Source organism: Peromyscus maniculatus, chromosome 19 (genome assembly GCF_049852395.1).
Source record: "Peromyscus maniculatus bairdii isolate BWxNUB_F1_BW_parent chromosome 19, HU_Pman_BW_mat_3.1, whole genome shotgun sequence".
Lineage (NCBI taxonomy): Eukaryota > Metazoa > Chordata > Mammalia > Rodentia > Cricetidae > Peromyscus > Peromyscus maniculatus.
In genome coordinates, this window is record NC_134870.1 from 22,132,243 (window position 1) to 22,154,707 (window position 22,465).

Below are 22,465 nucleotides of genomic sequence, written 5' to 3' on the forward strand. Positions count from 1 at the left end.
TTATTAAGTTTGAGACAGGGTCTTACTGTGTAGCCCTGGCTTAGACCAGCCTCAAACTTTTACACTTGTGGCAATCTTGAGCCTCTTTAGTGCTGGGATTGCAGATGTGCACCACGATGTCAACAAAAGCCCCACCCCTGCACTTTTTTTTTAATTCTTTTTTTGAGATAAGGAGTCTCTACCTAGTCCTGGTTGTCCTGGAACTTGCTGTGTAGATCAAGTTGGCCTCAAACCCAGAGATCCTCCTGCCCCTGCCTCGTAAGTGCTGAGATTAAAATTATGTACCACCACATCTGGCTTTTATTTGTTGGAAGTGATTCTGGGGATTAAATTTAGGATCTCATTCATGCATGCTAGGCAGGTGTTCTACTACTGAACTATGTCCCCAGGCCATTTATGCAGAATCCTTCCAACATTTGAGTCTTCAGTCTTTTGGAATCTTATGACTTTGATTTATATTTGCATTTGCTTTTCTATAATGGCTAAAAGTAACATGTTTTGATATCTATATGTAGTTGGACAGTATATAAATATCTTTTGTATAACAAGTCTTTATTGATTATGTATTGGTTACTTTTCTATTGCTGTGATAAAACACTATGATTAAGGAAACTTAGGAAAGAAAGTGTTCTATGAGGGTAGAGTGAAGGCATAGCATCAGAGATAGCTAAGAGGTCACATCTCAAACAGTAAGCAGGAGGTCGAGAGCACAATGGAATGTCATGAGTCAGTGGCACACCTACTCCAACAAGGCCAAGCCTTCTGATCCTTCCCAGACAGTTCCACCAACTGAAGACAAATGCAAGCCCATTGACCTTTCTTATTCAGATTGCCACAGATTTGTCTTTGTGGACTGTAAGAGTTATGCTTTCTAAAGGCACGTGTTTGGCATACTTAGGTTTGTGCGTGTGCATATTTTCTCCTTATCAGTGGCCTTTTTATTTTTTATTTTTATGAATATGGGTGTTTTGTCTGCATGTATGTCTGTGTGCATGTGTTGTCAGAGGCTAGAAAAAGGACATCAGACCTCTGGGATTAGAGTTAAAGATTGTTGTGAGCAACCATGTGGGTGATGGGAATTGAACTTGTGTCCTCTAGAAGACCAACCATTGCTCTTAATCACTGAGCCATCTGTCCAGTCCCATGGCCTGTGTTTACTGTCTTACTCTAGTGTGTTTTGGAGAGCACATGTCTTTAATTTTGATGTTCAGTGCATATTTTTAAGATTGGTATTTTTGTTATTCAAAAAATAGTACTGGACCAATTGATTAGCTAAGTGGGTAAAGGCACTTGCTGCCAATCCTCATCACTTGAGTTTAGTCCCTAGGATTTATATGCTAGAAGTTGTCTTCCACATGCATGTGGTAGTACATGAGCCCACATACATATACACACTCAATGAATAAATAAATACTGCTTTTAGAAAGGATATTATTAAGGAACTAAAGAGAAATCTTTGCCAAACTCAAGGTCACTAATTTTCCCCCCTAGAATTGGATGTCTTTTACTCATTCAGGTTTACAAATAATCATGAATTATATTTTATACATTATATGTCCATTGGGTATGGTGACACAAACCTTAAATCCTAGCACCCTGGAGGCAGAGGCAGATCTCTGTGGGTTCAAGGCTTACGTAGTCTACATAATGAGTTTTATGGGTACTATGTGAGTACTATGAGTACATTGTATGTTCTAGGTCAGCTGGAACTATACAGTGAGACCCTGCCTCATACAAACAACCCCCCAAACCAAAAAACAGAACCCAAAATAACCCCCAAACCCTATTCCCCCCAAAAGCCCATTGTTCTACCACTGTATATAGAAAATATTATCCTTTCCCAATTGTATAATTCTAGCACCTTTACAAAAATTAGTTGACTGTATCTTAAAAGTCTGCTTTTAGATGATCTATGCTTTTAAAAATATTTATTTTTAATTATGTGTTTTTGGACCTAACAGTTTGTGAAAAGCAACCAATAGCCTTGGCAATGCCTGGGTTGTTTGGGGTTTCCATGGTGTCACTTTGGCCAGCAATGTAACCCATTCCTGGCACTTGTTATTGAGAGATGTCGAGCTGGGACTTTGTCTCTCCTGTTACTTGGTGACTCCACTTCAGTTTCTTTCTTATTGTATTTATTTTAAGAAGCTTCTACTGTAGTAAGGTCCCATAAGACCCCTCCACTGGCCCATAGTTTTAGCTGTACACCCTGTATTCCCTTTCTCACCTCTTGTTCCCTTTCACCCTACCGCTCTGTTTAATCTTCCTTCCCAGTCCCCATCCATCCAAAGCTATACATTCTGTTTTTCCTCCCTTGAGATTCTTCCATTCACCATAATCCCTTACTCAGTACCTAACCTCTGTGGTTGTATGGATTATAGTCTGCTTATCGAAGACTTAACAGCCAGCATTCACATGTAAGTGAATACATACCACATTTGTCTTTTTGGATCTGAGTTACCTCATTAGGGTTTTTTTTTTTTTTAATGCTCCATCCATTTACTTGCAGATTTTGTTTTTTCTTTAATAGCTGAGTAATATTCCACTGTGTAAATGTAACATATTTTCCTTAGCCATTCATCCATTGACAGACATCTAGTCTGTTTCCAATTTCTGGTTATAAATGATTAGAGCAACAATGAATGTGGTTGAACAAAATAGTCTCTGTAGTAGGATGTAGAATCATTTGGGCCTGTGTCCAGGAGTGGTATAGCTGAATCTTGAGGTAAATCTAGTCTTAGCTTTCTAAGGAACCACCACACTGATTTCTATAGCGACTGTACAAGTTTGTGCTCCCACAAGCAGTTGGTTGAGTGTTCTCCTTGCTACACATCCTCGACTGCATGAGCTGTAAATGGAGTTTCTGTGTCCTGCCCCGTTCCGTAACCTCTTCCATATAATCACCCAAAGGCTTATATTAATTATAAATGTTTGGCCGATGGCTCAGGCTTATTACTAGCTAGCTCTTACATTTAAATTAACCCATTTCTATTAATCTATGGATGGCCACGTGGCCTATGGCTTACTGGTTCTTTCACATCTTGCTTCTTGGGCAGCTCGCAGTGTCTGTCCAGACTCTGCCCTTCTCCCTGTTTCTCTGGCTTTCCAGCCCAGCCTTATTATGCCAAAACAACTTTATTATCAACCAAGGAAAGAGATACATATTCACAGCATACAGAAGGATATTCCACAGCAATGAGCTGTCATTTGTTTTATTGATCTTGACCATTCTGACTGTTTTAAAATGAAATCTCAAAGTAGTTTTAATTGACAATTCTCTGATGACTAAAGATGTTGAAAATTTATTTAAGTGCTTCTCAGCCATTTGTGTTTCATTTTTTGAGAATTCTCTGTTTAGATCTTACCCCATTTTTAAATTGGATTGTTTTCTTGATGTTCAGTTTCTTTAGTTCTTTACCTGTTTTAGATATTAGCCTTCTATTGGATGTGAAGTTGGTGAAAATCTTTTCCCATTCTGTAGCCTGCCACATTGTCCAAATGTCCAAATATGTGGGATACGTCCTTTCTCATACAGATGCTTTCAGTTTCATGAAGTCCCATGTATTGATTGTTGATCTTAGTGCTTGTGTTATCTGTGTTCTATTCAGAAAGTCCTTTCCTGTCCAGTGAGTTCAAGACTAGTTCCTACTTTCTTTTCTATCAGGTTAAGTGTATGTGGTGTTATGTATTTGACTTATGAGGCCAATGATCCATTTGGTCCTTGATCCATTTGGAGTTGAGTTTTATGCAGGATGAGAAGTATGAATTTGCATTCTTCTCTATGCAGTCATTCAGTTTTACCAGCACCATTTGTTGAAAATGCTTTTTTCTAGTGTGTATTTCTGGCTTCTTATAAAAAAAAAAAATCAGGAGTCTGTAGGAGTGTAGACTTATACCTGGATCTTCATTTAAATTCCATTGGCCAATCTGTCTGCTTTTATGCCAATACCATGCTGTTTTTATTACTTCTATAATACAGCTTGACATCGGGGATAGTGTGATAACTCCAGCAGTTCTTTTATTATTGAGGATTGTTTTAGTTATCTTTTGTATTTTATGTTTCCATATGAAACCGAAAATTGTCCTTCGAAGATCTGTGAAGAATTGTGTTGGACTTTTGATGGGGATTGCATTCAGTCTGTAGATTGCTTTTGGTAGGATGGATGTTTTTACTATGTTAATCCTACCAATCCATGAGCATGGGAAATCTTTCCATCTTTTGATATCTTCAGTTTCTTTCTATGTCTTAAAGCTTCTGTCATACAAGTCTCTTACTTGCTTGTTTAGAGTTATTCCAAAATTTTGTTTTTGAGGGTATTGTGAAAAGTATAGTTTCCCTAATTTCTTTCTCAGTCTGTTTGACAGATGTGTATAGCAGTGGTTCTCAACCTGTGGGTTGAGACCCTGTCACAGGGGTCGCCTAAGAACATCTTACACACCAGACATTTACATTACCATTAATAACAGCAGAATTATAGTTATGAAGTAGCAATGAAAATAATTTTATGGTTGGGGGTCACCACAACTAGATAAACTGTATTAAAGGATTGCCACATTAGGAAGGTTGAGGACCACCAATGTATAGGAAGGTTACTGATTTTTGGATATTAATTTTTGTATCCTGCTACTTTGCTGAAAGTGCTTGTCAACTATAGGAGTTTCCTGGTGGAATTTTTAGGCTAACTTATGTATGCAGCCATATCATCTGCAAATAAAGATACCTTGACTTCTTCTCCTCCTATTTGTATTCCCTTGGTCTCCTTCAGTTGTCTTATTTCTCTAGCTGAGACTTAATGTGCTGTAATTAGTAAGTATGGAGGGAGTGGACAACCATGTCTTGTTCCTGATTTTAATGAAAATGTTTTGAGTTTCTCTCCATTTAAGTTGATGTTGATTGTGAGCTTGCTGTTAGTCACTATTATTATGTTGAGGTATGTCTGTTGTATCTCTAATCTGTCCAGGACTTGAATCATGAAGGGGTGTTGGATTTTGTCAAAGGCCTTTTCTGCATCTAATGAGACGATCAAGTGGTTTTGTTTTTCAGTCTGTTCATATGGTGGATTACATTAATTGATCTATGTATCTTGAACTATCTCTGGGATGAAGCCTACTTGATCATGGTGGATGATCTTATTGATGTGTTCTTGGATTTGGTGTGCAAGTATTTTACTGAGAACATTTACATCTATGGTCATAAGGGAAATTGGTCTGTAATTCTCTTTCTGTGTTGAGTCTTTATGTGGTTTAGGGATAAGAGTAACTGTGGCCTTGTAAAAAGAATTAGGCAGTGTTCCTTCAGTTTCTGTTTTGTGGAATCATTCGAGGAGTATTGGGAGTTAACTCTTCCTTGAAAGCCTGGTAGAATTCTGCTCTAAAACCATCTGGCCCTGGGGCTTTTTTGTTTGGGAGACTTCTAATTACTGCTTCTATTTCATTAGTAGGGATTATAGGCCTGTTCAAATTGCTTATCTGATCTTGATTTAACTTTGGTAGGTGGCATGTATGAAGAAAAGTACTCATTTCTTTTAGATTTTCCAATTATGTTGAATGCAGGTTTTTAAAGTATGTCCTTATGATTCTCTGGATTTCCTCAGTATCTATTGTTTTATACCCCCCTTTACCTTTAATTTTGTTAATTTGAATCTTTTCTCTTTGCCTTTGAGTTAATTTGGCTAAAAGTTTGTTGTTCCTATTGTTTTCCCCAAAGATACAAGTCCTTGTTTCATTGATTCTTTGCACTATTTGTTTGTTTGTTTCTATTTTATTGATTTCAGCCTTGAGTTTGATTATTTTTTGCTTTCTACTCCTTTTGGGTGTTATTTCTTCTTTTCTTCTGGACTTTTCAGGTATACTGTTAAGTAAGTAGTATGAGATCTCCATTTTTTTTTTTTTTTTAAATAGACACTCCGTGCTATGAACTTGCCTCTTAAAACCACCTTCGGGTTGGGGATTTAGCTCAGTGGTAGAGCGCTTGCTAAGGCCCTGGGTTCGGTCCTCAGCTCCAGAAACAAACAAACAAACAAAACCCCACCTTCATCTTGTCCCATAAGTTTGGATATGTTGTGGTTTCATTTTCATTCAATTCTAGAAAGCTTTTGAATTTCCTAATTTTTGTCTTGACTTATTTTTCATTTAGTAGTGAGTTGTTCCGTTTCCATGTGTTTGTAAACTCTGTATTGTTTCTGTGGTGTTGATATCCAGCTTTATAACATGGTGCTCAGATAGGCTGCCTGGCGTCATTTCAGTCTTCTAATCTGTTGAGACTTGCTTTGTGTCCAAGTACGTGTTCAATTTTGCAGAAAGTTCTATGTGCTGCTGAGACGAAGGTGTATTCTTTTGTGTTTGGGTAAAATGTTCTCTAAATATGTTAGGTCTATTTGGCTTTTGATGTCAGGTAGCTCCAGCCTTTTTCTGCTTAATTTTTGTTGGAATGATCTGTCTATTGGGGAGAGTGGATTATTAAAGTCACACGCTTTCACTGTGTGAAGGTCGATATGTGTTTTAAGCTGTAGTAGTGTTTCTTTTGTGAACGTGGGTGTTCTTGTGTGTTTGGTGCATAGATTTTAAGAAATGCAATATCACCCAGGCAGTGGTGGTGCATGCCTGTAATCCCAGCACTTGGGAGGCAGAGGCAGGCAGATCTCTGTGAGTTCAAGGACAGCCTGGTCTACAGAGTGAGATCCAGGACAGGCTCCAAAGCTACACAGAGAAACCCTGTCTCGGAAAAACCAAAAAAACAAAAAACCCTGCAACATCTTCTTGTTGGATTTTCTTCTGATGAGTAGTATGTAGTGACCTTCCCTGTCTCTTCTAATTAGTTTTGGTTTGAAGTTTGATTTGTCAGATAGTAAAATTACTTGCTTCTTAGATCCATTTGCTTGGAATATCCTTTTTCATCCTTTGACTCTGAGGTGATGTCTATCCTTGATGTTAAGGTGTGTTTATTGGATGCAGCAGCATGATGGATCCTGTTTTCTAATCCGGTCTATTAGTCTGTGTCTTTTTATTGGGGAATTGAGACCACTGATGTTGAGAATTATAAATGAGCAGTGTTGATTCACATTATGTTGTTATGGTAGTGTGGATTTTTTTCTCCCCTTCTTTTAATTAACTAGTCTGAGATTATTTATTCTTTGTGTTTTCTTGGGTGTGGTTAGCCTCTTCAGGTTGAAGTTTTCCTTCTAGAGGCTTCTGTAGGGTTGGATTTATAGATAGAGCTGCTTAAATTTGATTTTATTGTGGAATGCTTTTCTTTCTCCATCTATTATGATACAAAGTTTTGCTGGATGCAGTAATCTGGGCTTGCATCTGTGATCTCTTAGAGTTTGTAGAGCATCTGCTTAGACCCTTCTGGCTATTAGAGTCTTCATTGAGAAGTCAGGTGTTATTCGAATAGGTTTGCTTTTATATGTTATTTGGTCTTTTTCCTTTCCAGTTTTTAATGTTCTTCTTTGTTCTGTACATTTAGTGTTTTGATTATTATGTATCATGGGGAATTTCTTTTCTGGTCCAGTCTGTTTCGTGTTCTGTGTGCTTCTTGATAAACACCTTCTTTAGGTCAGGGAAATTTTCTGCTATGATTTTGTTGAAAATAATTTCCGTATCTTTAACCTGTGCTTCTCTCCTTCCTCTATTGCTATTATTCTTAAATTTTTGTCTTTTCATGGGTTTCCAGATTTCCTGGACATTTTGTGTTTGGATTTTTTTATATTTAAAATTTTCTTTGACCAAGTTATCCATTTCTTGTATCTTGTCTTCAATGCCTAAGAGTCTATCCTCCCTTTTATTATATGTGTGTCTACACACACACACACACACACACACACACACACACACACACACACACACACACACACACACACACACACACATGCTTACTGCTGAAGTTTTTGTTTGACCAAGCAAACTTAAAAAAAAATGGGGGCTTATTTATAGTTTCATCGGGCAAGTCCATAACCATCATGGTGGAGAGCCATGGCAGCAGGCAGGCATGGTGCCAGAGCAGTAGTTGAGAGCTTACATCTGATCCACAGGAGACACACAGAGAAAGGTGGGGGAGAGGAGAGAGAGCTAACTGGGGATGACTTGGGCTTTTGAACCTCACTCCCAGTGACAACCTCCTCCAGTAAGGCCACACCTAATCCTTCCCCCAGGTTTGTATCATTTAAGGACTAAGCATGCACACAAGCCTCTGAGGGTCATTCTCCCTAGAACTACGTACAGTAGAACCAGAGGGTTCCTTCCGCAAGGAGAAGTGGTCCTAATGCCGAGCCACTGCTTCAGCTTTCCTGCTCAAATGAACCTCTTGACTTGTTTGTTCTTCATTGGAGGTTTGCTGGTTGTGAGTTCCTTTAGGTTGTTTTGTTTAATTTTTAATGTCTGGACATCTTTATTTTTCTCTTATTTTTAACAGTTATTCTCCCTTATTTTTGAGAAGTTGGTTCCAGGTTCTAGGATTGCACAAGGTCAAAGTTTAAGCAGCTCCTGCCAGCTGTCCTCCGGCCTGTACCCGTGCACTGTTCTCTCAGTGTGTGTGTGCTTGTGCCCACACCCTCTCTGTACAACCTAGACTTCCAGGTTGGCAGGGCTTTGTCTTCTTTTTTTTCTTTCCCTTGTTGTCTTTGGGAAGGGTGCTTGGGGTTGGTAGTTTTTTAGGTGGTTTAAAGATATTCTTACTGTTCATCCTTGCTGCTGTTCCTTTATATATGATTTTTTTTCAATTTTGTATCACATTTACTTATTTGTGTGTGGTGTTCATATGTAGACCTTCTATTGGATTTTTTGTAGCATGAGTGATGTAGCTCAGTGGTAGATCTCTTCCTTAGCATTTGCAAGGCCCTAGGTTCAATCCCTAGGGTGACAAAACAAAGCATATCAATACAAAACAAAACCCAAAACATAAAACAAACTTCTAAGCCACTTAACGCCTCTCTTTCATCTCCTTGAATATAAACTATGGCAGAAGAATTAATGACATTGTATACTATTTCTCCAGTGTGTCACTTCTGGACCTTGTTTATATTGCTTCTCTTTAGGAATTTTAAGATTTTTAGGTAGAATCAAAACAGCATTTATTTGTTTTTGTGCAAAATTGCCCCCAAATGCTTCTGTGTACTTGCTTCAATGTCCTGTGATTATGAGGTTTTCCATCTTGATAATCTGACAATCTTGTGAGGAAATCCTGTAAATAAGAGATAAAATTAATGACCAAGAGCCTCATCTTCTCAACATATTTCTATGTCAGAGATTATAATTGTGTAATAAATTAGATGTTAAATAAAGCAGCCTTTTCACATAATTAATCTGGAGACTCAGAGAAGCCTCCTGGACTTTTTGGCGTCCTCGGCAGGTGGCTGACAACGGTAGTACTTAGGTAGTGGAAAGCTGAGTTCCATCTGGACACCAGAGCACATTTGGGGATTGTCAGTTTGCTTGTCGGTAGCGGCTGTTACAGGAAAGGATGCTCCTCGAAGTCTGATAGGATGAAAAGAGCGGTAGTGCGAAGTGAAACTCGAAATGGCATGCCCATGTCACAGCCATGGGGAGACGAGATTCTGAAGCAGACTAGGGTGCATGTGGAGAGTGGTGATTAAGTGCTAATGGATATTTTGTTTCCTTTTACTAATATGAAACAACATTTCATTGTTTGTTTATATGTGTAAGCTCTTAAACTTAGTTTTACAAGCTGGTGAAATACTGAGAAATTATTTCCCCCATAGAACTATAATCATATATTCCCAGGCAATATAAATAATATGGTTGAAAAATACACATTGCTATTTTACTTATTATATAAGAAAACAAATTATCAAGTACCCAATTACTAAGTTACATAGCTATTAGATATTTGCCTCAGTTCATTTGCAGAACCCCCTCCCTCCCTCCCTCCCTCCCTCCCTCCCTCCCTCCCTCCCTCCCTCCCTCCCTCCCTCCCTCCCTCCCTTCTTTCTTTCAAGAGAGGTTGGGGGAAGAAGGGGAAAATCATAATTCAAACAATTAAGAAGTTGGAAAACAACTTCTGATAGTATGGAACTCTTTTTGCAGACAAGGCTGACCTCCACCTTATAAAAAATCTGCCTACCTCTGCCACTTAAGTGCCTGGATTAAAGGCATGTACTACCATGCCCAGAACTATATAGGCTTTTTGTTTGTCTGTTTGTTTGGAGACATTATTGAAGATATGTGCTTCTGTAACAAAGTAGATTTTCAGAATGGAGGTTTCCCATAACAGCACAGAAGAAGACATAGAAAGTCATTGAATAATCATCATAAGACTTGGCAAAAAAAAATTAATCAGTGACTACACAAATCTAGTGTGTATGTGTGTGTGTGTGTGTGTGTGTGCGTGTGGGAGATATAAACATGGAATGGTAACGAAGAGCAGCCCTGCAGTGTTTGAAATGACTGAAGGAATAGAACACAGGAGCTCTGGGGTGTTCTGTTCCTGGAACTTTGGCTCTGTATGATGCTGAAAATATACAAGTATTGTGCTGGTGTTTTGGTACCTATCTTTCTAAATTTCGTATGTTTTGGTAAGGTTCTGGCATAGTAGTGCACTTAAAGATGTAACTCAGAACAGTATGGTTTCAGGAAAGGTCAGTTGATTAAAGTACTAAGTACATTTTCATTGTTTTTGCTAAGTGTCTAAATAGGTGGATCATAACCTAAACATAGAAGTTGCTGTTTTCATAGAAAGAAGGGGCAGAAAGAATGCATGCTGTTAGAAAGTCCTGATTACAAAATGGCACCTGGGAGCTGAGATTTGAGGAGGGTTGTGCTAAGGGCTCGTTGTGTCAAAGCTGTTTATACAAACAATATGTTTGCTGCTGATCATCTACTTTTCTTAGGTCCTGGAAGTTTAGTGTGTTAGGGAAGGGTACCTACAAAATCAGGTCCTAACGTTAGGTATTCTGAAAAACTCAAATTATTTCTAGTGTATACACACATATCTTTCATTAGTGTCAGTTGTACCATTATTTTCCTTTTTGTGGTTGCCTTTTCTGGTTTTTTATTTTTATTTTTTTTATTTTTTATTTTTTTTTGGTTTTTCGAGACAGGGTTTCTCTGTGTAGCTTTGCGCCTTTCCTGGGACTCACTTGGTAGCCCAGGCTGGCCTCGAACTCACAGAGATCCGCCTGCCTCTGCCTCCCGAGTGCTGGGATTAAAGGCGTGCGCCACCACCGCCCGGCTTTTTCTGGTTTTTTATTAATTAATGTGTTTGTCTTCTTTCCTTTTAAGGCAATAAAGAATGTTGATGAGAGAACCATTGTCCTTTTCCCCAAATTATTGAGCTGGTTGTCATCATGGGTAAGTTTAAGCTAAAAGCATTTAAAAAACATTTATAACTAAAGAATAGGATGAGGGAGAAATATCTTATAATACACTTTATTTAGAATTTTTTTGTTTGTTTGTTTTTTTCGAGACAGGGTTTCTCTGTGTAGCTTTGCGCCTTTCCTGGAACTCGCTTTGTAGACTAGGCTGGCCTCGAACTCACAGAGATCCGCCTGCCTCTGCCTCCTGAGTGGTGGGATTAATGGCGTGCACCACCACTGCCCGGCTTATTTAGAATTTGTGATACAATATATTTATATATGTGATATAGGAGATTTAGCTAATATTTTACTTAATGGATTTTAAGGCTTAGGGTGAAGTAGAGTGTTTGAATAGTTAGCCTATGTGAAGCCCTGTATTCAGTCACAGGTGCCACCAAAACCATAGCGAGGCAAAGCAGTTTTGAGTTGAAGTACTTTTTATGTGGTTATAGTTTTGGATTGACCATTTGCCATTGCTCTTAACTGCTGATCTATCTCTCCAGCTCCACGTTGTTGTTTACATTGCTATTAGTCTTTGATAATAAATACTTCTATTTACTTATTTTAATGATTTATTTGTTTATTTTATGTGCATTGATATTTTGTCTACATATATGTCTGTGTGAGGGTGTCAGAAGCCCTGGAACTGGAGTCCCAGACAGTTGTGAGCTGCCGTGTGGATGTTGGGCATTGAGCCTGGGTCCTCTGGAAGAGGAGCCAGTCCTCTGAACCACTGAGCCATCTCTCCAGCCTGATAAATACTTTTATATTTGTAGTCTTTGGAAGAACTTTGAGAGAACCTTTTAGAGTATTAGTAGGCAGTGTCCACAGAGGGAGCTTTTCTGTTTCTTCCTCCAAGTATCAGCAACAGGAACACATCTCAAAAGTGAAGTCTGCATTTTGAATATAAATGCTTATGGAAGATGATATTTATACAAGGTTTATTTTTTCCCCTCATTTATTAAGATTTTGACATCTAATGTTTTGTTTGGGAGTTGTAGATAAGAATTTGTTCTAGCTGGGCTGTTTTGACTCAGGATGTTAAATCACTAAATGAATTAGAATGACATTTACTTCCCTTATAAATGCCTAGTGTAGGGCTTGGAAAGAGCTCAGCAGTGAAGAGCACATACTGCCCTTCCAGAAGACCTGAGTTCTTGTCCCAGCACCTACATTAGATGGCTTACAACCACCTATAACTCCAGCTCTAGGGGACCTGACATCTCTGGCATCTGCACTCATATACACTTATCCATACACAAACACATACATACACACAATTAAAAATAATACAATAATACAAAATAACAAATACAATAACAAATATTTAAAACAAAAATAAATGTCTCATGTGGACACTTAGTTTATGTTGAGCTTGAGTCTTACGCAGTTTGATGTTAGTTGTTCCCAGAGGTGTTTTTTTGTTTTTTTTTTTTTTTAATTTACTTGTCACACAACATTTTATTTTATAAAAAAGGCAGGTGGATCTCTGTGATTTCAAAGCCAACCTTATATACATAGTAAGTTCCAGGACAGCCAGGGCTACATAGAAAGACCCTGTCTCCAACAGCAGCAAAAACAGCAGCAACAGATTTATTTTATCTATGAGTATGTTTCATATGTGTGTGGGTGCCCATAAAGGCCAGAAGAGTGCACAGGATTCTCTGGAATTGTAGTCACAGGTGGTTGTAAGCTGTTCAGTGTGAGTGCTGGGAACTAAACTTGAATCTTCTGAAAGAGCAGCAAGCACTCTTAACTACTGAGCCATCTCTCCAGTCCAATTAACTCATTTTTAAATTAAATTCCATTATAAATTCTGCTTGATGTCTATGATAAATATATGTTGAAATCACAGTTTTGTGTATGTGTTCTTTTAAAAATACCTAGATGATCAGCAAGCTTTGAATTCAATCATGCAAGATTTGGCTGTCCTTCATAAGGCCAGTCGGCCAGCATTATCTCTACAGGAAACAAGAAAAGCAAAACCTACATCACCAAAAAAACAGGTATCTATTTCAGTAATACTCTAAAGATTTCATTTTTATTAATATTAAATTATGTGAATTATGTGTATTTGTGTGTCTGTGTGGGTATGTGGATGAAATTGTAGGTGCCTGTGGAGACCAGCAATACCGGGTCCCCCTAGAGCTAGAATTAGAGGTGGTTGTGAGCTGCCTGACATGGGTGTTAGGAATTGAACTTGGGTTAGGAATTGAGCGGTATGTATTCTGAACCACTGAGCCATCTTTCTAGTCCCAATATTAGTAATATTTTAATAAGTGTATTTTGTTGTTCTATGAATTACTTTCATAGCCTGATCTTGTAAGGACTTCTTTTATACTTTGAATCACACGTTGTGTTTAGTACATTGTCTTGTACATTTGCATTTTAAATTTTGTATTTACATTTAATATGTGATACAATATGAATGCTATGTATAGGTAGAATATTGAAGAAATAATGACAAAATATGACAAAAAATGAATACATTTTTAAAAAGCTATATGATAAGTGCTTAAGTTTCTGTTTCTGTTTCATCTCTTCTTCAAGCATCTAAGATAAAATAAGTCTCTTCTGGATACTTAGAAATGTGGTGATTTTGATTCATATAAACAGGATTAGTATGGGACAGCTAGCACGGGAAGCAGAAATCTTAGGGTCCCCTTCGCTGTCTTTCCTTCCCGGACTTTCGGTTACTCATGCTCAGCTTGGGTCAGAAAACAACAGATGTAATGTTGGAGACATAAGCAAATCATAAGTTTTAAATTCTGTGCCGTTTGAAGTAGCATAATGAAATCTCACACCGTCCTGCTGTACTTGCTTCGGACATGAATTATACCTCTGTGTGTGTTGATCCATGTTGTGTATGCTACCTATCTGTTTGTTACCTAGAAGCTGTTTAACTTAGGGAATTGACTACCGAAATCTGAGAGTAAAAATACTGACGATTTGAATATGCAGCAAAGAAGCTTTAAAGTTCTTCCTTTAAGAGAAAAGGAGAAAGTTCTGAATTTAATAAGGAAAAACAAGCAAACCCACAAACATGTCCAGAGGCCTTGAAACTTATAGAGGAGGAAGGTCTACAGTGTAGCATTCTGTATGTCCTTAGGTTCAGGTCATTCGAGCAGGAGGAGATACTGGTGCTCTTTCCTGTTGTCAGATCTAACAGTAATTCTCAGCTCAGTTTTTTTTGGCAGATATCAGGTGATTGGAATTACACCTTGAAAGTGAAACCCCCTTTCTTCTGCTCTGTGTTAAATGAATAGGCTAAAAAAAAAAAAAAAAAAAAAAAAGACTTCAGATTTATCTGGTCTCTGCACGATTATGACCGATATCTTCATTTTATTATAGAATGATGTCCGAGTCAAATTTGAACATAGAGGAGAAAAAAGGTAAGGAAACATTACACATCAATTAAATAATAAAACGTATATTCCAATTAAGCTATTAAAGAATCTTTTTAGATTTGAGTGAAGTTTGGGGTTTGAAATTAAGAATGGAATAGTCTTTGGTAATGTGTGACATTCACCTAGACTGAGGAGAAATAGAATGTGTCAAAATGCCTGCTAACCATTGGAAATACTGAATGTGCTGCTTTGCAATATCGGGAAGTAAATAAGATCACCTTATAATGCACACTTTAAAGTTTTACTGTTTACTTTTATTTTTACCGAGTAAAATTTTTGACTGTTCTCAAGAGATTTGGATGCTGTGACATGTATTTTGTTAATAAGGTTGTACAAGTGAGTTAGAATGGTGGCTGCAGGCTATTTATGTAGCAGGAATGTAAGCCTAGCCTTCTATACCTGGTGTCGACTTGGTATCTATACCTCAGGGCAAAGTAGCTGATAAAAAGACCTAACAGGAGTTACAGAAGAGACAGTTTGTTGTTATTAGTGACTCATGATGTTCTTGAAGTCCTGTCAGTCTTAAGGAATTTAAAATGGCTCACAAGTCATATAACTTGAAGATGTGAACACAATTCACCAGAGATACTGAAAAAAAAAAAGTATGCCTGACAAACTGTAAAACTAATATCTAATGTATTCCTTATTTGAGATTATTTGCTGGGTATTTGCTAGCTTTTCCATTCCCTCAGCTCTGTCCTTAGTATGTGATAGGCCCTGAGATGACATAAAGTGAACACGGAACTGCCTTCTTCCCCAAGAAGCAGTAATTCTAACATGGTACTCTCTAGACTTAGTGCATGTCCTCTGATCCGGCCAGGCTGTAGGAACAAAAGAAGTAAATACCATAATCATGAGTTTGTTTTACTGCAGTCCCTTGAAGATGTCTTAGAGATGCTTGTATAGTATGTGTGCTAAAATGGTGAATTGATAAGGGTCCAGAAATTAAACTTTCATCTCTACAGGATGGATACTTATTATTTTTAACAATTTCATTGTGCTCTGTTACACATATGTCACATAGTTAATTAAATTTATTTTCCTAAGTGGATGCTTTACATTGGTCTTTAATATTTATGTGATTATAAATTTAAAACTTTTTAAAAATTATAATTAGCATAGAACAAATTTTACTGGTTCTATTCTAAATTTTATATTGAAAATTTTTGTATTTTATTAAAAGTGTGTTATAATTTTTGCTTTCTTTCTTTCTTTCTTTTTTTTTTTTTTTTGTTGCTTTTGTTTTTTTGAGACAGGATTTCTCTGTGTAGCCCTGACTTCCTAGAACTTCCTCTGTAGACCAGGCTGGCCTTGAACTCAGAGATCTGCCTGCCTCTGCCTCCTGAGTGCTGGGATTAAAGGCGTGTGCCACCACCTCCCAGCTTTTTAAAAAAATTTATTTTTATGTGCATTGGTGTTTTGTCTGTGTGAGGGTGTTGGATCCCCTGGAATAGCAGTTAAAGACAGTTGTGAGCTATCATGTGGATGCTGGGGATTGAACCCAGGACCCGTGGAAGAGCAGCCAGTGTTCTTAACTGCTGAACCATCTCTTCAACCCTTAATTTTTTCATATAACAAAATAGAACTGTTGTAAGTATATTGTTTATGACAAACAAAATAAAATATTTCAAAATTATTTTCATATAGAATCTTGCAGGTTACCAGACCAGTTAAACTAGAAGATCTGAGGTCTAAGTCTAAAGTTGCCTTTGGGCAGTCTATGGATCTGCACTATACCAACAACGAGGTAAACATGCACCATTTCACTTTGGTAGTTTTTATCTTAGAAAATTAATGTATTCGCGTAAGAGATTGTGTTTTTATTTGGTGTCTAGTTAGTAAAGGAGTGGTACATTAGATGGAGGAATGTGACAGATTGGTAAGTTTTACCGTATTGAGTGGACATGCTCCTTGCAGATGATTGAGTGAGAACATGCAGTAGGAAGAAGTGGGCATCACCTTGCTGTCTTCTGCTCTCATTTTTCCTTTTACTCTGTGTACTCAGTCAGTTTACTTTCTCGGGGCCCATAGAGCTCTGACAGTCAGACCACTTCATTAAAACTTAGGATCATTGTGATACTGCTTAGGATGCTTTTTTATTCCTCTATATATGTTTTAAATATGTTTTATTTATTTTTATGTGCATTGGTGTTTTGTCTGCATGTGTATTGGTGTGAGGGTACCAGATTCCTGGAACTGGAATTACAGACAGTTGTGAGCTGCCATTTGTATGCTGGGAATTGAACCCTGGTCCTGTGGAAGAGTAGCTAGTGCTTTTAACCACCGAGTCATCTTATTTATGTTTGGGGTCAGTACATGTGGTCTTGAGGGCTCACTGTTTTTGGGAACCCCCTTTTAATCTTGAGATTAGAATTGTATTAGATGGTAACTGGACTTTCTTACTGTTTGTGGGATCTTAAAATTTTTAATTTTTTTTTACTCTTTGGAAAAACTTTTTAGTGACCTAATGTTAATGATTTTTTTTTCTTTATTTATTTATTATGTATATAATGTTCTGCCTGCATATATCCCTGCAAGCCAGAAGAGGGCACCAGATCTCATTACAGATGGTTGTGAGCTACCATGTGGTTGTTGGGAATTGAACTCAGGACCTCTGGAAGAGCAGCCAGTGCTCTTAACCTCTGAGCCATCTCTCCAGCCCTAATGTTAATGATTTATGAGTTGCGGCCTTTTATGGGGTAGGCATTACCGATTTGCAAAAGAAGCAGACAGTAAGTGAGCTGAAGATTTTTGAAGGCGATGCATAGTCTTGTGACAGTGAATGAAAGAAAAGTCAAAGCTGGGAGTGGTGGTGCATGCTTTAATCCCAGTACTTGGGAGGCAGAGGCAGGCATGGTGAGTTCCAGGACAGCCTGGTCTCTGTAGAGACCTGTCTCAAAAAACCCCAAACCAAAAAAGTCAGTGAGTATCCTCTTGATGCTACTAAGGAAAAACTAGCTGAGGTACTGTTTATGCAGAGACTTCGTATTTCAAGGCAACCTTATAGTTTCAAGGGAAGAGTGGAAGATGGATCACCTTGAGAACAGTGTGACTAGAAAGTGTCCCAGTGGGGATGGGGTGACAAGAGAAGTCATAGAAAAACTTTGTCTAAGAAAACACATGGAGCCCCCATGCAAATAGAATACTTCAGAATAGCTCAGAGATGAAAACACTCTTTTAAACATGGAAGACAAACAGAACAGTCTGAATGCTTATGTGCAACATAGAATACTTTCTCTGCCGCATACAAGACAGTTCATTGCTTTGGGAGCTCCAGGGCCTGCAGCAACACCCGCCAACCTGTGTCAGCCCCTTCTGCCTGCATCAGCTTACAGACACAGAGCCACAGCAGGACCTGCATAGGAGTCCCAAGAAGGCAGAAGAACATGTTCTCATAAGTACAAATCTATATCTTAAACAGGATCTCTGAACAGAGTAATCAATATTGTACTATAGCAATATCTTGACATTTTGCTTTTCAGTTAATTTGGGGTTTTAATTATTCATAAGCATATGAAAAGTCTTACCCAGTCTTTTCTGGGTACTGTATCATTCTGGCCAGATTTTCAGCAGCCAGCCTGGGGTTCTTTGGGTTTTCTAGATGTAGACATGGGTGAAGCACATGGAGGGGTAGATGATTGACTGTCCTAAAGGAGCAGCGCTCTGGAGAATGCACTTTTCATGGCCAGCCCCATTTCCTCAATCTCTTACCTAGATTCTTTTCCATATGAATAACTTGACCTTGAACCATTATCTCCTAACATGATTCTCAGGGAAACAAAGACACCCTACCTTCCCACCCCTTTGCCCATTCCTTCTTCCCTTCCCCCCGACTCCCAGGGTATTTTATCAGCAGTAGGAAATGAGACTAAGATGATGTGTCCTAACACAAAATTAGCTGCCAATAGAAATTAGGAATAAAATTTTAAGTACAAAATAGACAAATGTAAGCAGAGTATAAGACAGTTCAAAGTAGTCCTGGTTTATATTTACACTTGACAGCTTTCCTTTTTTCTTTTTCTATCAATTAACTTTTTAGGGGACAGAATCTTGTTGTGTAACCTTGGTTGACTTGGCACTCACTGTATATCTTAGGATGGCCTTAAACTTCTGTCAATCTAAAAAAAAAAAAGACACTTTTCATAAAACACTCTACAGAGTGTGATTACATACCATAATAGTTTCTGCGTTTGGGTGCACCTCTAGTGCTCACCCTGTGATATGTACTGAACAGCATTTGCCAAGGGCCTGCCTGCTCTTGGCTATTCTGCTGGAAGGGACCCTATCTTCAGGGGTTTATACTGCAGAGGACTCTCAGCTGAGTAGACTTTACATTTAAATATGTTTCACATGCTTTGCTTTTTAAAGATGGTTAATAAGGGTGGCGGCATATGTCCATTTGTTTTCATTGTGTTCCTCTTCCAATGAAATGATACATACTTTTATATCATTGACAATCCTCTTAAGCTGCAAGAAAGTTTTTATGTAAAACAATAAAAGATTTTGATTTTGTCAATTATGTGAATCATACTTTTTTCATAGGCCTCTTGGGTGCTTTTGTCCTTCCTAACGTCTTAGCCATGAGAGAGTACTAATGAAGGTAGATTTCACACTGAGGAGTCCCTGAGATGATTACTTGTTTAGCTTACTTGTTCTAGAGTGTAGTGGTCAGTTACCAGGACCAGAGATGAATGCAGGTGAACTGTAGATTGCAGATATGTGGCTGATGATACCTTCCCATGGCAGCTGTCACTGATACTCAAGGTTTGTTACATTGTAAACACATCAGGCGGAGTGTAAACCTGTGGTTGCTACTAGAAAAAGAACTAAGAATTTTTTATTTGTGCAGATGAAAAGTAGTACCTTATTTTAAATAATTTGTGTATGTATCCTTCAGTGTTCTTAGCATGAATATACTTACTATATCTTAAATTTAGCAATGTTATAAAATATCACAGAAAATTAATTTTTAGATATATTTACTAGAAGGTAATGATCAATAAGGGAACCATTTTGACTTTTTTTTCCACATGGAGAGTGTATTATAATAGAGAGATGAAGAAAAGATAGGAAAGAGAGAAAGAGAGAGAGAGAGACAGAGAGAGGGGTGTCAAGGGTTCATACCTCGTGGGAGGAAAAGCGGAACAGAGCCCATTTTGATTCTTTACCATCATTCTGAGACTTTGTGGTATTGGAATAGAGGATAGAGATGCGTATACTCCTTAGACTTCCATTGTAGTAATAGAGTACAAGGTGTTTTGAAATGGACAGTTCCCCAGTACTGGAAGGGCTTGACCTGGTGTGATGTCTGCATGATTCCTGTCTCTCTCTTTTTTTTTTTTTTATTTAAGTTGGTAATTCCATTAACTACTCAAGATGACTTAGACAAAGCTGTGGAACTGCTGGACCGGAGTATTCATATGAAGAGTCTCAAGATATTACTTGTAACAAATGGAAATACACAGGTATGAATTGGGGTTGTGTTTCTCACTGAAGATTATAAGACTTGTAACCACTGAATATATTTTAATTTATAGAATGTGAATTCATATACTTTCATTGCTGTAGCTTAATATCCTTGTTCCTCAAAACTACATAGTCAGAGTTACAAACAAGAATATATTATACACGTGAAATGAATAGAAACTGGCAGCTTGGGAAAATTGTTAGAATTGAAATGTCCATTTTTTATTTTTACCTTTTACATTTATTTCGTGTGGATGGGGTGAGGTGTGTGCATGCCACAGGCACATGTATGAAGATCAGTTCTCTTCTTCCCACATGTTGAGTTCCAGGGTTTGTACTTGGGTCATCAGGGTTGACAGCAAGTATGCTTACCTGCTAAGCCATCTTACTGGCCCTGAAATATCTTGTTCATCTTCTACCCCTTCAACCTCCCACTTTCCTTTCGTCCTTCTCCCTCCCTCCCTCCCTCCCTCCCTCCCTCCCTCCCTCCCTCCCTCCCTCCCTCCCTCCCTCCCTCCCTCCCTCCTTCTCTTCCTTTCTTGCTTTCTTCCTTTCTGTTCCTGGTTGCAAGTGATCTTCTTGCTCTCACCTTCTAGCTAGCTGGGGTGGTAGGCTTGTGGCCACTCTCTTGGTAAATTAAAATTGTAAGAGTAGATTTGAAAAGGCCCACCAAGAATGGAGAACAGTTAGGCTGTGTTTTGGTAAGAGGAGGGTTCCATGAAAAGCATCAATGGGAAGATAGCGTTTACTGCCCCTTTCTCTTCCAGACTGCTAATTTAGAGCCGTCACCGTCATCAGAAGATTTGAGTAATACACAACTTGGTGCAGAGAGGAAGAAGCGGCTGTCTGTAGTAGGTGAGAAAACCAGGGTCTGAATAAGGAAATGAGTGATTTCTCAAATCCTTCTCATCTTTTAATGTAAGATAACGTGAACTATATACCTGATAAATAGCACCCTGTCTCTATGCTTTCTGCAGTTATATACTTTAACTACTTTGTCGTAACTGTTGTTCCTGAGAAATTAATTTCACATATTGTAGGACTAGCAATATCCAATTTAAAGTTCTTATTTATACAGAGATTTTAATATTCAAAATTCAAATAAAATCTTGAAGAGGTTTTAATGATACAAGTAAAGAGAGGAAGTAACTAAGACATTGAAATGAGTAGACTGGACTCTTGTTTCTAAGTTCTCTAGGGTTTTAGATATTATCAGAATATGCTACAGTATAAAAACGGCTAAGAATAACTAGATTGTGTTATTTTTGCTTCCTTAGTATCCAGTTTTATTTATCACAAATAATGAATTCCTTATACCTAAGCTTATGATATAAAGAAATAAAGATCCCATGTGCTATATTTTGAGGTGGCCTTATTGAGCCTGGGTAGGCAGAGGTGTTCTGAATCCTCCATGCTTGTTGTCATAAAAAACATTGACAAGTTGCTGAAGAGCTGACTCAGTGGTTAAGAGTGTTTATTGTTCTTGCAAAGGACCAGAGTTGGATTCTCAGCACCAGTGTCAGATGGCTCACAACCACCTGTGACTCTTGGTCTAGGGGATCCAACACCATCTTCTGGCCTCTTCTGGCACTCACATGTGCGTGCATACATGTAGACTCACACATACACATAAATAAAGGTAATAGAATAAATTCTTAAAGCATCATTAAAAATACAAAAAAAAATTGACAAGATTAAAGTGTCTTGTTGCTTAAAGAACAGCTGATGTAAATGTTCTTAACAGATAGGGCAGAGATATAGTCATTCCAGGTAGCATGAGCTCTTGATTGATTATAGATTTGAAAGGGAAAGTAGAAGAGGGGAGACGGGTGAATAAAAGAGAAAGCAAGAGCACAGGACAAAGTGAGACGTTTGGGTGAAAATCTTAAAATGACTCGCCTAGAAGAAGGGTGGTAACAGCGGATGAGAAGATGGAATTATCGTGTGAGTGCCTAGAGCCGGTGTTGATGTTCTTTTGTTTTGCAGGACAAGCTGTTTTATGATCTTTCTATTGTAAATGTCTTGTCTCACATGAGTCTATTTCAGAGAGCTAGAGATATAACCCACAGGGATGATACGTAATAGACACGGCTTGTCCTCACTCAGAAGTACGTCATAGGACTAAAAAAATGAAACAAAACAGTGACAGACTACCTGAGCTGATTTCAGATTCTGGCACTCTGACCATGAACCAGTAACTTTGCCCTTGCCTTTGGACAATGGGACTAAAGCCACAAAGAGAGCACTTGTAAAGTTCGCTTCACTTCTCAAACTGGAGGC

At 38.1% G+C, this 22,465-nt stretch overlaps 1 protein-coding gene across 1 annotated transcript in view; it reads left to right on the forward strand.

Annotated features, from left to right (window-relative positions):
* Map3k2 (mitogen-activated protein kinase kinase kinase 2) overlaps window positions 1–22,465 on the forward strand; it is a 66,198-nt gene that overhangs the window by 21,634 nt on the left and 22,099 nt on the right. The window contains exons 2-7 of the mRNA XM_006977938.4: window positions 11,239–11,307; window positions 13,200–13,318; window positions 14,664–14,704; window positions 16,367–16,466; window positions 20,071–20,184; window positions 20,953–21,040. Of these exons, the coding sequence (XP_006978000.1) occupies window positions 11,304–11,307; window positions 13,200–13,318; window positions 14,664–14,704; window positions 16,367–16,466; window positions 20,071–20,184; window positions 20,953–21,040 (466 nt within the window). The 5' untranslated portion in view covers window positions 11,239–11,303. The remainder of the gene's footprint in view (window positions 1–11,238; window positions 11,308–13,199; window positions 13,319–14,663; window positions 14,705–16,366; window positions 16,467–20,070; window positions 20,185–20,952; window positions 21,041–22,465) is intronic.